At 30.2% G+C, this 19,675-nt stretch overlaps 1 protein-coding gene and 1 long non-coding RNA gene across 5 annotated transcripts in view; one reads left to right on the forward strand and one right to left on the reverse strand.

The window, feature by feature from the left end:
* The window catches only part of LOC121114559 (kinesin-like protein KIF2A), a 32,409-nt gene extending 12,734 nt beyond the window's left edge, over positions 1 to 19,675 (reverse strand). The window contains exons 1-2 of one of the 4 annotated variants that reach the window (XM_071887238.1): positions 19,532 to 19,675; positions 14,636 to 15,345 (exon numbers count right to left, since the gene is read on the reverse strand). In XM_071887238.1, coding sequence (XP_071743339.1) covers positions 14,636 to 15,275 — 640 coding nt within the window. In that variant the 5' untranslated portion in view covers positions 15,276 to 15,345; positions 19,532 to 19,675. Of the gene's footprint in view, positions 1 to 14,635; positions 15,616 to 19,531 lie in introns of those variants that run through there. The other 3 variants (XM_071887237.1, XM_071887239.1, XM_040708559.2) reach the window with 3 other exon arrangements.
* Positions 9,209 to 10,362, forward strand: LOC139904978 (uncharacterized). Its single transcript, XR_011779342.1, has 3 exons — positions 9,209 to 9,614; positions 9,694 to 10,161; positions 10,222 to 10,362. It is a non-coding gene; the product is annotated as an uncharacterized lncRNA (long non-coding RNA).

Below are 19,675 nucleotides of genomic sequence, written 5' to 3' on the forward strand. Positions count from 1 at the left end.
TTTGCAATTATTTGTAAGATACAGACACAATGATGAAGATAATAGAATTGATCCTCCTTTTCAGCAATTATTTCACTTTTAAAATCAAATGATATCCTCACTTTTGTACCTTTCCTTAGCTGTCAAATAAGCCCCTTTTAGAGGTAAATGTCGTATGTGTATACAACATATGCAATTATACGTAGGTACTTAAAGAACGGGCAGCATTTGAATAATAATAATTAATATTACAAGTATCATCTGTATAAATAAAAAATACCAGTAAGGACATTTTGATTACTTCATATTCGCAACAACATATATTATTTTACAGATATGATAAAGGAACAATAATTATTTTATAGAAGAGGGGTCAACAAACAAAGAGTTCTCGATGTTCTCCAAGTCAAGTATTAAGAAACACACACCTGGCCCTTCAACAATAAATACATCCTATTAATAATGAAAGAATATTTTTCCTAGATTCCTTAGCTTTAGCCACAAAAACTAAATTAGCTTCAAGTTGATTTTTTTAGTTCTATGAAATGTATTTGTAGTCATAGACTTAGTAAAATAGCCCTCCACCAGACACCAATTAGTGCATTTGACATTATTCCTTCGACAGGATGCTAATCCATGTTGGATATCTTTAAAGGGTATTAACACCCAAATATAGTTAGAATAACAGCCCTTTTTTTATTAGGATGAAGGAAAAAGGAGAATTACGGCCTTATATGTGGATGTCAAAATGGGACTGACAAATAAAAGGAGTAATTAATTCCTTTATTGTATATTAAAAATCTCTATCTCTAACTTAAATAACTATTGTATATATATCAGACCCTCTAAAATGTATGAAAAATACATGACTATACATTCTTATTTACATAGTGTATGTAAACAATAAATTAACTATTACATTTGCAATTAACATTCATTTTTCTCCAATTATCCTACTTTTCTTATCTTTAATCGATCCAAAACAAAATTAATTATATCAGTTTAGTTATTTCATAAGGATTTCCTTTAAGCTATTAATTCAATTCAATTTAAATATTTTTCCTTGGAATCAACTAGTATTCGAAAATTATTATTTTTGTCGTTTTTTATTATTAAAGCCATTTAATGAAGTTTCATCAAGATTTTAGGTATTTACTATTTACCTTGATCATTCAGTTAAAAGGGGCAATTCATGGAGGTTGCGTAGTTAGCTATATAATAATATACAATGCACCTAGTGGACAAAAAAATGTCGCTACGACCACAATCTTGTACAAATATGGATCACGAGGTCTTCGCATTGCCACTTGATTAATAGATTTGGAAACAACTTAAAACCGTAATTTTTGCTTCGAATACACCTCGTATTAAATTGATTACTGTTCATATATAATATGTGCATGTACAAAGTAGGTACACATGGCGATATTTCAAAAATAATAAACTACTGCTGGATAACTAATGATGAAATTACAAGCAAGTCTTCCATGGTATCTATTGCATTATGACTATTAATTTTTTTAAGTCATACTTATTAATATATAAGCTACATAGTACAAATAAATGTAGCATAGCCAGTCAATGTCACCAACAGGAGTAGTAGTTCTCATTCTAAGGAGTAGGTATTATACAAACATATATTAGTTGGATAACTAAGTATAATATTGTTAAAACACCTTCTTTTTCTTAGTATGTACTTTTAAGGAGATTTTTAACATATGAATCATGTTTTTTACAAGTATATGTTACTTGTACAATGTATATAATAAGTAAAGGGATAGATGATGCCTGTTTAAGTATCGATGTACATCTGTTTTTCCTCCTCCTCCACCTCTCTCTCTCTCTATCAAAAAGTATTTCACTTATTATACTAAGTAAAATGTATTGTTTGTTACACTATATATGTATATTAGAGTTGGGGTTCAGTCCAAAAAACCCAAGACCGATCTCGTCGTAAAATTTGGTCGTGATCTGTTCCACATAAAATGACTTTTTTATTTAGAAAATAAAAATGGTCATTTATAATCTTGTTTTAGGAACAGAAAATTCGGTCGACGGTCACAGATCGCTGTCTATACTGAAATATCGATCCAGGTAGGCCTAGAAGAAATAACTTTAAAAAATCTCCATTCAAAAGTTCCGTAAATAACCATTATTCAACTGATGTTCTGATATAACAAAAAAAATAAAAGTTTTTAAATAATATATAAACTCATTTAACAGATGGAAAACGAAATCCCCCAATCATATCATTCCAAGTATGTTGTACGCCTATGTCAGAGTGTGCGGGATTAAGTTGATCCCTGTCAACTGTACGTTGAATACAAGACCTTGTCAATGTCCATAAATAGTGATTTTTATTGGCTGTAATACTTTTGGCCTCCATACTCGTCTGACATCCACTCCCTAGGTTATAACATACGGAATAACTGAGGAAAGTTAAGTATAACTTGAGCCAAGCTATATTATTAATATATAGAGCTCGTCACTTTGAGGCTGGTTGAAGCGCGTTATTGTGGCCAACAGGCTTCATAGTGAATAAAATAGTAATTTTATGTTCTTCGTACTAGGATATGGCAAAATATCAAGTGGTGACTAGATGTGTATTAACAGATAAATACAAAACATGTTTCGTGAATCTACATAATGTGTGTCAGAATTTAATTGATGTACACCCAATACATATTATACATAGACACAGAGGTACATTTATATAAATTCAAGTGTGAGCTATATTCGAAACTTTATAATGTCATTGTTCCCCCTCTCCTTTTTTATAACAGAATAATTATCAAATTAAGTAGAATTAACAATTTAGAGAAAGAAAAAAAATACGTTCACTATTACTCCTGTATCCCCTCTTAGCAGCACTTAATAATCTGTTATTCTTAAAAAAATATCTTCCTGAGGTTTCGTCTCTCTTTCTATCCGATTATATAAATATTATACACTTAATCTTTTGTCAGAGATTATTACTATTATTATTTGCTGTCGTAATTAGCTCCAGGAAGTATGTAGGACGTAGGTAGATATATACAAAATATGAATAATGATACATTATTATGTTATAATAATTTATAGTAATATATCCAACGACAGGAAAATGGTTCACTTTAGTTATTCGTCAAACAAAGGACTCGGATCAAGGATTCCATCTTATGGATAAATCTACATTATTAAACATTTGTGAACAAGTATTTCTTATTTTTATACATATAAATATATACGAGGTTTGTTCAGAAAGTAAGATGAAATTTCAAATTTTGCGGGCAATGGTATATTTGCCATGCTCGATTTTTTTTATTTATGTTACTACACTCGCCACGAACATATATTTAGTGCTGCAACTATATAATATGTTTAGTTTGTTTGTGAGAGGCAAAACAGTTAAAATTATGATGCGTATTCGGCGATTTTTTACAATTGAAAAAGATGGATTAAAGAATTTTCATCAAATTTTGTATAAAAAATGAAATGAAAACACTTGAAATATTGACAGTGGCGTACGGTGAAACTTTTCTGAGTAAAAAAAAAATCCAAGATGGCCGGGAAGATGCCAATGAGGAGCCTCGCTATGGACGCCCAAGTACGTCAACAACATATGAAAACATTGAAGCATTCAAGAAAATTGTTTTTTATAACTGAAGAATCACTATCAGAGAAGTTGCTGAGGATATTGAAATATCGGTGGGCTCGTGCCTTAAAATTTTTTCGAACGTTTTTGGCATAAAACAAGTGTTAGCGGAGTTTGTTCCAAAACTGATTAATTTTGTTCTTTGCTTGAGAGATATTTTTTAACCAAAAACGACACTGCAATCATACCTCAGCCACCATATTCATCGGAGTTGGCCACATGTAACTTTTTCTTGCTTCTAAAACTGAAGAGCAATGAAAGGACGGAGATTAGGAATAATTGAGGAGGTAAAGAATGTATCGCTGGAAGAGCTCAAGGCTTTACCGAAAAGTGCTTCGGTGATTGGAAAAAGAGTAGGCAAAATTATATTGTATCTGAGGGGTATTACTTTGAAGGGGACAACATAAATATTGATGAATAAAAAAAATCCCTAAAAATATACAAAGTACTTTTTGAACACACTTCGTCAATATAAAAACAAAGAACCCCAGATGATCAACAAGATACCTTTTTTATTTTATATCTAACAACCTTTCCATCTCAAAAAAGAAAAAAAAAAACTCATTTGTTATTAGTAATCCAATCCTTCCTGACTCACACTTCCATTTTGAATTCGACCAATCAAACACGTTTAGAATACTAATAAGAAAAAAAGAAGGAGAAAAATTGACGTATGATAACAAAAATACGATGTCAATTTCTATGTTAATGAGATCACTCCTTGTCTTCGACAGACCAAAAAAATTTGACACCTCAACGTCATTTAAAATAAAATCAAATCTGTATAAATGAATCATGAAATCATAAGCATACAATATTTTTAGAACAAGGCCAATGGGCGACCGAGTGCCCGCGGGCATAGGGTTGGGGAAACCTGACTTAACGGATAATATTACTATTTCCAACCCTACCCGTCATTCCAGGAGATAATTATGTTATTACAGAACATATGTACATAAATAGTAGTGTTGAGACACAGTCTGACAGCAATTTTTTTCTCAGTTCGGTCTTTAATAATTTTTTTAGACCTACTTTGATCCAGGCAGCAGTTTGAAACCGTAGAACGAAATGCCATCTTCTAAAAAAAGAAAACCCACGTCATTTATTTTTGAGGGACCGGATCAAGACCAATTTTATATACCATACGGGTCTAGACCAACTCCCAACACTAATAAATAGCTCATAACAAAAATGAATCTTGAAATGGTGGGACTGACACTTTTTATACATAGGATAAAATAAATTATGTTTTCGTAAATGCAGTAGGGATACGCCAACTCACTTTCTAATTAATATCCGCTCCATCACCTCCTCCTATTTTAAAAGAAAGAGATAATGTATAAAAACAAATACCAACTACGCATTTATAAGATGGAGGGGGACCCAACAATGTATAATTGAGTTGACGTCTCTTAAATTATTTCTTATATATACATATAATCAAATGAATTATTAAAGGAAACATTATATATGTATATAGATATTAGACTGGTTCTTAAAATTGCATTTTCAAAATGTTCCTTCTGAAGTTTCAAAATGTCGAGAGAGAAAAAAGAAGGCATTTTTACCTAACATTCCCAGAAAAAAACCCATTTTAAGAACCATTCTATATTTATCAATATAAGTAGATACGACTACAGTAGTCCAATGTACCTATGCAGTGATCTGCTCCTTCCTAGACGTGGGTGTTTAGAAATGAGAAGGAGAAAAAATTAGGTGATAGAGAAAAACTACATTTGTCCTAGAGCCAAAAAGAAACCACTATGCCTGATAGTAATATAAAAGCGATAACACAACATGAAAAGCCGGTTTGTAGATGTTCTATGTGCGTACATACTCCACTACATGAGAAGAGTATGAAAATGGAAAGTACAAAAAGAGGCACATCCCTTCTGAATATAAAAGTAGGTATACATAAAGCATTTGAATGGATAACTACAGGATATACAATACATGAAGTGGAGCAAAATAATCGCCGTATCCCTATGGACAAATAATACATTCTTCATTACTTGTTTTTAACCCTATAAGCCCTACTAGATTAATGCAGTCATCATTTTTTTTTTAAATTAGAATTCATGCCCATTTCTAAAAATAAAAATGGTTATTTGTCTTTTTGATAATTGGTCAAATCGAAGATTTATTACTTTTTGGATAGAAATTGATTGATTTATTTTTTTAAATTTAAAGTAACCAACTATCTTTTTCTTTTCTTTTTCCCCTGATGTTAATAAAAAATTGAATGAGTTCTTCCATGAATATCTCTAAAATTAACTAATTATTCAACAAAAAACCATACACAGAACTTTTTTGAAAAGTGAATATAAGTAAGAAATTTGCATCTTTTTCTTCTATTTTGCTTCATGGCTTATAGTTTAACATAATTATTTGAAAATTTTAACAGCCCAAAATGATAATAATATAAATATTATGTACAAAATTGACAAGAATGTGAGGTTACGTAATCATACAAACTAGGTATATTTTTCTTTATTATATCCTTTATTCAACTAATTTAAAATCTAGCTATATAATACAAATTTTTATTTTTAGTGAATCCGAACATTGATCTGGATTTCACTTTTCATTGAACTTTGGATATAAAAATATTTTTTTGTATAAAAATGTACTATTTCTCCAATAGCAGATACAGCAATGAAAAAAGTGAATTTATGAACAGCATGCTTCACTTTTTAATACTTCAACAAACATATGTACCAAAATTCAAGCCTAACGCTTCAAAATCGACTCAAGTTGATAAAGAAAATGGATCTTGTATGAAGTAGATACATAGGGAGAGATGACTGTTCATTAAAAAGGAATGAATGGCCGTGAGGAGTATGTAGGGAGAAGGACAAGGGAACTATGTACACACAAAGAATCTAGTACTACATAACTGTTACACAATAAGTCGTTTGTTGCTTCTACTGTACTAAATTAATTAATGTGCAAATCTGCAACGAGAATAGTATTAATAATAACAAATACACTTTTTTCCTCTCTTATCAATATTCAATCATCGTTTCTCAAGAGTACTATTATGATGTTAATACCACTCTTATACAAATAAGTAGGTAATAGGTGTATACAATGTTGTCTGTCATAAATCTATACATAATGAATTTCTATTATGATTAAGATCATACTTTTTAAAGTTTTATGTGAGTGGTTATGAAGCTCTTGGAACAATAAATTAAGGGAGAAAAAAACGTTATTAAGGCCTTTGATGAGTCAGAAAGAGTTTCTCAGAGAGACTACTCGGACTCCTGATACTTGGGTGTCCCCTAATTCACTTGAACTAAACCCTTTGGATTTATATGTGTAGGCTAAATTGTAGGAAATAGTTTGAGAAGACCCACACAACATTCAAGGTTGAAATACAGGAACCTAGTGCCATGAATCTCACAAGTTCTCCCTACAAGTAATTAAGGTAAAGTTGTAAAAAGTATGACCTCCCTGTATGCTTTTAAAAAAATGGAATCGTAATAATTTGAAGAATTTTTGGGAGAAGAGAAGCTTAGAAGTCATTACGTTTTAATAGATTAGCAGCTGTACGTAGAAAAGATTAACACATGGAATATTACGATATCTATCCTCAATTCTACACCTAGGCCAACGAGGACTTAAAACTCCCCAACATATAATCAGTGTTACTCTCTGTTTTTCATAAACGTTCTAGTGATAATTTAATGATTCGATTTTCTCACCTCAAGAATTTAAGAATTATAATAAGTTTTGGAAAATAAAAAGCACTGTCCAGGTGGTCAACAAGAAAAATCTCACACACGTTTTATGCAATATTTTCTACAACTCTACCTTCGTCTGAAGCTAGCAATTAAGATGATCATTGAAGCTAATATTGAAAAAATATTACATTTTGTGTAAATATTTCAACTTTCATGAAAAATATTTTAGTCCTTATTTCTTTTGAATAATGAGTCTTGATGACGTTAAATTCTCCAAATTATTGTGAAAACTCTGTAGTATATTATACCCTCTTGGAACAATATTTAAAAGTAATAATATAAAATGATTTCCCCGCTCCTCCTGCGTACATATTATGTGCATGGATTTGAATCGTTCCCTCATCAACAATTATTATTATTTATTATATTATAATAATTCATTTCATTCCATCATCGTTTGTCGTCATTCGTGTTCTCTTATAGATATATATAATTTTCCATTTTGTATTCTTACTTCAATTTATTCAAATCAAGAGACATGGTGAGGATGATTTGCGGTATTTCCTCCTCTATGTATTTATCGTTAAAAATACATCCATACATACTTAGATAATCTAATGATGAACAAAAATTAGAAAAAAAGAAAGATTCAACTGACTTAATGAGAGTCATGAATGATAAATACATAGAGTTGGATCATCCCATAGCCGTTGTCGTCGTAGTAAGTTGCATGATTACATATATACTAGATATGTTAATCAATTAAGAATATTCTAACCCTGGTTTTTCTAAATTTATTCTATTCGATCCTGAATATGGATTTCGTACAGATATGACTTTCTCATTAATATAGAGACTCGGTACGAAGTAAAGAAAAAATCCGTCTTGCCCTTAAATTATTTTTTTTTCGACCGTGACTTAAAACCGGGAAATAATGTAATTCCTTTTCTAAAAAAAAGTTCCTGCCTAACAAATTTTTTTCATTCTCGAATACGAAGTCAGTTTTTGCTGGTCCAAAATTAGTTAGGTGTCACAAAGTTTCTAGACAAAACCTTAAAACTAGTCATCATCTGTTTTCTTTTCATCCTTTTTTGATTGGTGTGTCGACAGGCCATCACTAACATCTTAATTATCTTAATTCCAACTTTCAAAGAAAATGAATGTTTTATAGACATTTTATATATAATAGTTGCAAATGTTAGTAGAGATTAACCAATGGGAGAAATTATAATGAAAAATGCAAGAGATCTTACGTTTAGTAATCTGTTTTCTTTAACAAAAAAAAGATAAGAGGAAGGTCAAATATATTTATTTTTTTTTAAAGAGAAGTTGAAATAAGGTACAAGTTTACTTGCTTTGTAAAAAATTATTTGTCCTAAAACTAATTATTCGAAATGTATTAGGTAATAGTTCCATAAAACTTGGATAATTTAACATATCTAATGCAGGCCCAGTTCGCCCCCCACGAAATCAAACGGAATATTTTTATTATTTATTCGATTATCGTTCGAAATAATTTTGAAACAGGATACGTATAAATTAGCAGTAAGACTCAATCAAAGACTGAATTTTTCCGATTTGATCTTTCTAAATTTATCTGGACAGATAATTTCAGGCCAGGATTTGAAATCATGGAGCGAAATTTTAAACATGTTTAAATTTTCAAATAAAAGTATGTGTAGACCAAACTTTACTACGAGACCAGACCAGGCCAAACCAAATTAGTTACTATCATAAGGGTCTCAGACCAAACCCCAACCAGACACTAAAAAGATGAAAGAAAATTCATTATTCTTCTCTAAGGCCTCTTTTTTTTTTTTTTTTTTTTTTTCTTCCAAGAAATCAAACGGCAGGTTTTTATTTATTTAAGCTTTTTTATTACCTAAATACTTTTAACAGGTAAAAGTACGTAATACTCTTTCTTTCTTCTTTGTGTAACAACTCAGTTTAGTTGGTTGGGTTTTTTTGCCCATTTCTTTATTTTATTTATCTACTTATACTTAACGCAGAAGGATGTACAATGTACAGTTAGTTGGCATCCAACACCCTGCAGAGTACTAGAAAGAGGGCTTCTTTTAACAAGAAATACATACATGGAATGAGGATGACGCTCTATCAATCCTCTACCACTTCCAAATAAAGATGAAGAAGATATATCTACTTACTAACTGAACTCTTTTTGAAGATGTCTAATACATGTTGGGATGATTACCAAATGATATTAAGAGGCATATACAACAAATTGAGGGATAGTGATGATCTCATCATCATCCCAGACAACATACATGAAACGATATGATATTAGTGATTCCTTGGTATTAAAAAAATATTAAATGTATAAACATAATGATTGTTGTGTCAGTTACTAAGTTAAGACTATCTACTACTGCGCAGTATTTCAAGACAAAACATGAATCGGGATTCACCAATGCAGAATGTCACAATGACTTCCCAATATAATAGTTATAACTTGGAGAAATAATTAACATACGGATACCATTTTTTATTTTGGGGCCAGGAGAACTAATACAAAAAAAAGGATTTTTTTTGTCATCTATATGATATTTATAAATTCCCCCCTCTAGAGCTATAAGTTTATATATATATATTTAGCAAGAATATATACAAATTCCTAATTTACTTTTCATGTATGACGTCCACTTCAGTGAACAACTATGGAGCGTTCTCACTTACGTTATAAATTGCATCATTATTGGAGGATATGCCATCTTGGGAGATCAAACTTGATATTTTTAAAAGATAAAATGAACAAATTTCCAATAAATCTTGATTAAATTCTATGAAATGCATTGAATACTACTTGATTCCACTGACAAACAGCTATATTTGAAGATAATCAAAGTAATATATACACAAAATCCCTAGAAATGGCTAGATTTTTACAAATTTTTTATTGATTAGGAACGAGAAGAGTTGGATATTGAGAAAAAAAAATTATTATTTCCGTTGTAATAGTTCATTTATATCTATAATATCAAAACAAAATTGAAAAATAATATAATAAAACTAGGTAATAGAGATATAGATATGGGAACCAATGAACTCCTTTTTATAATAATTTAGGTGAAAATGACCGAAGATCAGACTCTAACTCTAACACTAAAAAAATTACTTTGTTTGGCTGCTATATCAATATTGTTAATTCTCACAAAGTGAGTTGGCCATAGGCCCCTGTATATTTATCTGCCCTATAAATGATGACTCCTCCTAGTCACTCAAACCAGGACCTGTTTTAAAAAAGTTGTAATTACGGCGTTGGGACATACATAGGCTTCTATTATCGGATGTAGTCTTTAAGATTATTTCTGCACCCCTGTCGGATCTATTAAAATATTTCAAGGGAAGAAGAATTTTCAAAAATAATGGTATTTCAATCGAGAGTAATCTACTCCATAAAGGGAAACTCTTTATTCTTCCTCTATCAGCTATCAATCATTTTTGTGTATATATATTTGGACAGATGATGATGAACCTCCATTGTTGTGTAATCTAATATAAATCATTTTTCATGAGGACAAGTAAAATTAATTGCTTTATTACTACTACTATGCACCTACAATCACCATTCCTTCAAGACATAGGATTGTAAAATATAATAGATCCATTCTCATCATTCAAGTATGATCTATTAAAACATTCTCTATTCATTTCCGCAAGTAAAGAAAGTGTACACACCATCTATTACTTAGCTATTATTGGTGTTGGATTCGAGTTCAAATTTATGAGTTCGTATTTAGGCATTAGGCAAAGAAAAGTAATTTTTTATTGACTTCATCAAATCAAAGTTCAACAATTAATTAAGGAAGTTCAGACAGAAAGTCAATTATTAATCAAATAATGAGGATAATTTAAAAAAAATATTTTTTTTTATTTTCAAGTTCGAGTACTACCCGAATCCAACACTAGTTATTATAATACTCAAAGAGTTCATGATCCTAAACTCCTCTACAAATTTAAAAAACAAAAAAAAGATACACAACCCACAATTGGGGAAATTGTTTTTCCTATGATAAGTAGGCATACACATATTATTTACGTGTATATAATACCTACGTAATTATAGTTATAACTTATGTATCTTATATCTATCTAATATTATGTATAATGAACATGTTCAATGAAATTAAAAAAGTAAGTGAAGAGGAGACAAAAGAAGAAATTGATGAGGAGGTTGCGGGTTTTTTAAAACACAATGTAGTTGCGTTCAATAATAATGGAAATTTTAAGTTATTTTTTTAATTTCTTATTAATTAGCTGATAATAAATCTACGAGATGTGAAGCCTTTTAATGGTGTATATATATGTACTTTTTTTTTTTTTTTTTGAATAATATGAAAATATAGCTAACCTTTAGCTACATATAAATGGAATTTAAGTCGGGGAAAGAGGACACATATGTACATGCATAATTAAGAACCTTAACTGACTTATAACATTACGGAATGTCGAAATGCCTACCTACATAGACGTATGCTTTTAAAACAAATTTTAAATAATAAGTAGTAAGTGCAAATCATTGCACAAATGAGTTTATTTATACTCGTACATACATATGTAGTTATATGGATATATGAATGTTCCACGAGCCTATTTGATTGTGATGTGCTCAAAATGTGCAATTGTCAATAATCGTATTATGTACAATATTTTATAATATCTGTTCCTATATACACAGATATAAAAAGTAAAATGATGCAAAAGTGATGAGTCAATTATGGAAATCTGGCCCTATTATATGTGTATTCAATAATAAACCCTTGAAAATGTGTTTTATTCTTCGTTTTCCCACTCAAAATAAATATAATTATAAACATTGTTTGTATATACATAGCATACTTTACATGTTTGAGAAAAGAAGTGCAGTTTTATTCAGAGTAAGTAGGTATTATGTGTACTACAGTATAGGTTAGGGTGAGGTTGATGCCCTGATTTTGACCAAAAAAATCTTTGACACAGTGTAATAGGGTTTCATTTGCCTGGAAAGAAACTTTTAAATTACGGGATATCGTCAATAATAATAAATCATATGACTTCGAAGTATTTCATTTTACAATTAAGATGAAGTAATATGTTTTAAGCTAGTTTTAAATACCACTATATATTCTAAATTCTCATTTTCTTCATTTTATTATTATCACTAATAGTGCAAGGTTAAGTTTTTTTAGAGGCCACAGCTCCTGTTTTTTAAACTTTTCCACCTAAAAAAATATTAGTAAGTAGTGAACAAACTAATTTTTGTTATAAAATTGTGAAATACACCATCTAACTCGCGCATCACTAAAATCAGTGCAACTCTTGCATATATACATATATATATTAATAAAAATATGAGCCACACTTACTGCTTCAAAACTCCCAAAAATACGAAACATTAGTGCATAATTGAGACAGTTTTAATAAGAATTATAGTAATTCTTTAATATGTATTTAACGTTTAATTTAATTAATTATATAAAAATGAAAATTATATTATGAAATAATTAAATGCGGGATTTCCCAGAGGAGAAAATATATTATATTTCGAGAATTTTTAAGTCTAAAATAACGAGAAATTACGAAAAAATGGGATCCCGAGACTCTACTGTATATGGATCTAATGAGCATATTTGTGAAATTTCATTGAAATATATTAATATTTATATACAGATATGGACCAATAAAATATATTAGCAAATTTGAAATTTGCCCCTAAAAAAATGCCTTTATGAAGTAAGATACAAAAACATATACTATGAGTTACTACACTCACGTAAAAATTAACAAAATGTATCTTGTTGTTAGTTGTCGATGTTTCTGCTTCTTTTCTCCTGATAAAAGTGTTCTGAACGTTAAATTCCAATGAGCTCTTGTGAACGCTGTGAACAATTATTTTGAGATTTTGAGGTCTTCCCCGTCCCAATTATTTCTGGGTAGGAGTCTTATCATGGGATACACTAGGAAGGGATGCAACAGAGGAAAATAAACTAAAAAAATTGTCGCCATAACAAACATAGTCTTACATGCACTAAGTAAATATACACAAAAAAATCCAAAAATGTGTATATTTTGAAAACTTTTCGAGGAATTAGATCAATAAAACGGTCGATAATGATTTTTAACTAATAAACAAATATAAACTAAACGACTGAAAAAACTGGGGGAACAACATTAATAAAAACGATTTAATTAAATTATATTTGACTAATCTTTAATATACTAAATAAATATATATATATATACCATTAAATTTTGATGGTTTTTTTTAAATCAGTAGTACAATATTTCCTATCAAATTTTTCACGCTTATTACTTTGCTGAACTAAATATCTCTTTTTTGTAACAAAAATTTTTTTGATCACAAACAGCATTTTCAAATTTCAATGGGACCATAATTTAATGTTGGTTTTTTTTTTCATAACCCAGATGACCTATTTTACATCCCGAAGCAATACAACGATCTGGTCATTCTCACAAATTTAAAGATTAATAAATTTTATGGGTAAAATAGTAGTTTAAATTAATAATATATTGACTTATCAATTTATAGTAAATTAACGGGAGTAAGTATATTAATTTTATAAAAAGAAGAAGGGAATGTTATGACGAGTAATGTGTAACCCACCGATAATTATTTTCTCTTGTTCCTATCTTTCTCTTGTGTAATCCATGCTTATTATGAATAGATTACTATATTATTAACTATATATTGTGTCTTATTCTAAGAAATATATGAAGTAAAAAAAATTATCAAGTACATCAAAAAACCTAAACATACATATGTGTTAATATTATAATTTTTGATACTTTTTCCAAAATTTCACCGGCTTTGATCACAAGGTAAATACTTTGAAACTTGCATTAAGCGGTAAGATAAGGAAAACTGAAAAAGTGATGGCTTAGTGGGGGTTTCCTGTTTTGTTACAATTCTAAATTTGAAAACAGGATATGACCGCTTTGTGCAATGACACACTTAAAAGTCCTTGACTGTATTGATATATTTCAATGAAATTGCACAGATGTGTTCCTTAGGTCCGTACACAGTAGTACCAAAACGGTTAAGCATTATCCGTCAAAACTTAATAATTTGTTGACAACTAAGTTCACTCTTATATAGATTCATACTATAAACATAGTTGTAGAATAGTAGTAATAAGAGACTAATAATAATATAATTATATAACACACATGATAGTTTATTGTTCAGGGAGGGCAAATAAATTAAGTACAAATAATTTGGTTATATTATTTCCTTTCTACATATAATTTAGAGTAGGTACATTACATACATTGACAAATCAATTTTGACTTTAAATCTCTCTGTATCTCTCTTTCTTACCTTGAACTTTAGATGACTGATTGTCTGGAGAAGTAACAGTTCCTCCTCCTCTACTACTCTTGATGTTGTGTTTCTTTTTGTTGAGAAGTGTTTTCTCAAGACGGTTCTGAAAGCGATAATTCTTCCCTCGAAAGGAAGTTGTTGTCTTTCCCATAGTCGTATTTCTATTCGACCCTGACTGTCTTTCTTGTTGCTGATCTTTATCTTCTTTTAATAACGATGATCTTTTTAAAAAGTGATTGTTTGAATTACTTTTCTTTCGAACGCCACTTTTTAGTGACGTCACCCCCGTCGTTGAATTCCTCAACTCTCGTACGGAAGAAGCAGAGCTTTTCCTTTTGATCAAACCAGAGACCTTACGAAAAGAATTCCGCTTCGTCTTCAGAGGAAGAGGAGGTGGCTTTCTCTTCTTTCGCGAGGAATCATCTACAAAATCAATGACAAAGGTTTCACATTCCCCTTTCTTTTGAATATCACGGATCATGAATTGTTCTGATGCCATTTCGTACAAAATGTCTTGATTATTATTAAAATCCTCTTCGCTTTCTTCCTCTGGACTGCTTTCGACTTCGATGGATGAGGATATGGGTGAACTACAGCTTCTACGTTTTCTATTAGATGTTAAAGAACATTGGCCCATATTGTAATAAAAACCAAGCACTTTTAGAAAAGTATCCAAATACGCGCCTCACTTGCCCTAGAAACACTTACTGTGAATGGTGTTGTTCTATAGTTCTCTTCCCTTGGTAGTGTATGTTTTTATGTATATTTTATAACGTAGGTATATTTGAAGGAGATTGAGTTTTTATTAAATGTCCAAATGCTATGCTACTACAATGTATTTACAAATCTGGAACCAACATCGGCAATTATGCAATTCTTTATCAAACAGAGGAACATAAAAATGATATGGTCTATGACTCACATGAATCGTTCCTCTTCCTTCTAGTTTTTAGCTTCTTGTTAAAAAAAAAAAAAAAGGATTTGACATATCCTTAACTAAAAAGAAATAACAACTACAACCCCATTCACTCCCACACAATCATTGAAATCTCTATGTATGTAACACGTACTGCTAACAATAATAGTATTTGCACAACAATTTGATAAAATGAAAAAAGAAGAGGGTAAAACAGGTAAGTAACTAAGATTAATGCTCAAAAACAGAACAAATCACTCTTAGAAGTGCAATTTGTACTAATGTGTTGGTTAATTAACACAAAATCAATATTGAACAAAATCAAGAAGAAAAGATATATATACTACTTATGTATACTTGAGTTATAACGATTCTTTCTAAGGGACTTAAAATCGGTTCCATCCCACGTTCCGTCTCATCCATGTTATCGGTCCTTAAAAAACAGCCCAAATTCTAATGTACCCTCTACAATGCATCATTTTCACTAATATTATAGTAAAGTATCTCAGTTCACCATTTGAATTAATTTAGTAAAAAAATAGACGAGAATATTTCAACATTATTATTAATTTAGGATTAATGAAAATCTAAATTAGATTGATTTATGATGACGTCATTTATATAAGATTGTTCTTTGGGACAGTTTTTGCGTCCGATTCGGATGCGTTCATAAAATTAAAAACAGGACGTCCACATTTTGAGACTGATACATCCCTAATAAATGCAGTTGAGTTTCGGTGTAGCCATCTTAAATTGATCCGAGACTGTTATAAATTCTGTATAACCAAATTAACTCTGTCAAAGTTCCACCTCATAGTAAAATTCGGTCTAAAAAAGTTCCACAAAAAGAAAAAAAAATAATAAAATCACCTAATTCTTTGGAAAAGGAATTTCACTGGGTAAAGTAATACATTGGTTGACAGTTTAGAAAAAATAATTTAAGACCGGATTGAAAAAAAATCGATCTCGAACCGAGTCACAACACACATACATTCATGCCGCCCAATATTTCAAGGACATATTTCGGTCAATTATAGGATTTATATTCAAATTTTTGGGATGAATTGAGACACCTAAAAATGTTAACTATGGTTTAGAACCTTCAATTTGATTTTTAGGAAGATTAATGTTGTTACTCATTTTCTCATTATCAACTCTTCTTTTAATAATATATAAGTAAATTATATTTTTTTATTGTCCTTATTGAGTGATAATATAAATTTAATCAATGTTTCGAGTTCAATTAAAGTAAAACATTACCAAAAATATTAAGGGCAAGTTCAAGTTATTTTCAGAAAATTGTTGGCTTTAGTAAGTCGAGTTCAGTATAACTCGAACACAACACTATAAACTATAATTTAGAACCTTTATCATTTGATTTATGAGACTTAATTCGACTTCAATTATATAGCCTTTCAAGTAAATAGAATCTAACCATTTCTATTTTTATCATTGTGACAATGAATTTATGTTATATGGACTGGAGTTAGCACATGATAATTTATTGTTAGAAATGAACTATAACTCCTCAACGAACTACAAATGTAATCCCTACTCAATTATGAAAATTTTGTATTAAGGGGCCATAAATATGATTATACCTCAAAACAAACACGTGAAAAATACGAGTTCAAATATTAATGAGGAAGGATTTTCTTCTCTTTAGAGAAACATTGTATGGAATTGTATGACGTACGATCTATCTTCTACAGTCTGAATGGAAAGACAATCAAAGAAGTTGTTTGTTGTATTCTCATTGTTTATTGCGTGCCTTTATGGAATTTGTTGTGTGTTGAATAAAGTACATACAAAAACTTTGTTGTTTCATAGGATAATATAAAGCCGCCTTCTGGAAGTATCACGGTTACATTAACATAATACTACTACACGAAACCGTATGCAAACAAGGGAAAAGCGGCTCTTTTGCATGACATGCATGACTATTAGTAGTAGTAAACATACATTTACTTTATGGAGGGGGGTTCTTAAAGAAATCCTTCCTCTCTATCAAAAATAGACTTTTAATTTTATTGGGGCAAATGTCGAAATAAGGAATGAATAACGTATCGAGCAGCAAATGAAAACACAACTAATCGGCGAGGAGAAAATATAGACAACAAAGGAGAAATAATGATTGTGCTAGATGGGTCTAAGAAAGTCCTATCACTCCAATCTTAATCAATTTTGTATGCCCTAGGACCTTATCTGTCTTTTAAGGTAACTACAACAGTTGAAATGACTTGGTTATTAATTATATATCTTTTCAGATTTTCAACATAATAGCTAGATCGTCGGACTGAAGGACCGACATATCGATAGTAAAAAAGATCGGACCGAAAAAAAAGAGGAAGACTGATTAGGAATTCAGTCATAGGACCGATCCAACATTAATTGTTATATATTTTCTGTCTTTTTTACGTTATAAATAAATAGTGTTGTTCGGTACTCTGGCACAACTTTTATATTGGTACCGGTAACGACGCATTTAAAACAGTACTATGTACAAAGTACGTACGTAGATAGGAGGGGCAAAAGTTACTAGACGCTTTCGTACGTACTAAATTGATATTGAAATTGGTACTTACAGCACCATTAAGTCATACAAAAACTAACCAGTAAATGACAATCAATATGAAAACATATAAGTTAGGACATGGGGATTGTTTTAATTTTGAATATCTTGTTAACACATTTGATGTATTGCATAGCGTGCAATTTTTTCTTTAAATGTGATAACGTGTCATTCCTACTGTTCTTTAAAAGTCCAGAATAGGCTGTCAATCGAAAAATGTATCTAATAGAAATACAAATATTAATAAATCCATAGAACTTGAGGAAAAAACAATGGATGCATGTAACCTCTTCCATAGTTGTTTTCTCACAAGCTACTGCTTCAGGATAAAAATCTGGTTCAAATTTCAAAAATTGAGTTATCACAACAAACTCTGTACAAGTTTAAACTTATCCTGAAGATTATGTAAAAATAATTATTTCATAATTACTCTTATTACTTCAACTTTTATCACTGTAATAATGTCCTATCTCGCAAATCTTATATAATTTACTAGAGCTATAATATTTATTTTAAAGAGTAAAAATGTTATATTTTGCTCTTTTGAACAATTATTTGGAAATGTTCTAGATAGGATTGGGGAATATTCATGATAAATGACCCTTTTCATAGGAGTTCAGAATAAGCGAAAAATGTATCATATAGAAATAAGATTATAATTATTGAAAAAGTTAGAGCCTTCACAAAGACACTCTTTTGTGAATGAAACCATTTAAAAACTGTAATTTATGTAACTTTGTATACAGTTGATGCTCCTCATAATATGTAGAATTCAATGTAAGTAGTCTTTATTGATTTCACGAGAGGTATAAATATTTGTAATAAATGGTATTATTGTATTTTCTATAAATAGAGTTGTTAGGATAATTAATATAATGTGTAATTTTTATAAATGTGTGCTTTATTATTTAAATGTAGACTGAATCAACTACTCCTCTCTCCAAACTGTCCCTTATATTTTTTTGATTATTACTATTCATGATTAATAATTATTGTATTAATTATGACAAGAAACATAGGGAGCACGGCGTCCCACAAAATTCAAAACATACATGAATGAGGCCTAATTAGAAAAACCAAGCCGACTGAATAATAAAATACGAAGTCTACTCGGGTTTAATTGTTCCGAGTTGACACAAGACTACCCATTTTGCTACTCTTACAACTATTTAAGTGCGCACACCCCACCATATTAAGTCATTCCTAATTACATAATAACAAGTAGATTAGTGAGGCGCAAGCAAACAAAATCAACATTTCTGTCTTTAAACACCTCTTAATTGTAGGTACAACATAATAATGTGTGGTTACTCCTCTCCCCCTCCTCCGTATGTTTGTTTTACAGAATACAAAGTTAATCCCAGAGCCCAAAACAACACACACCATCAAGAGAGAAGACACAAACCAAATAATCACAAGCACTATGTATACGAAAGATAATATAACTAGCGGAAAACTCTTTTTCTGAAAGCAACACACAGAGACGTCCACCATTCCAAGGACCCTCACTACTAAAATAGCGTTTCCAACAAAAAATAGTTCTTCCTAT

This window comes from Lepeophtheirus salmonis, chromosome 3 (assembly GCF_016086655.4).
Source record: "Lepeophtheirus salmonis chromosome 3, UVic_Lsal_1.4, whole genome shotgun sequence".
Classification (NCBI taxonomy): domain Eukaryota; kingdom Metazoa; phylum Arthropoda; class Copepoda; order Siphonostomatoida; family Caligidae; genus Lepeophtheirus; species Lepeophtheirus salmonis.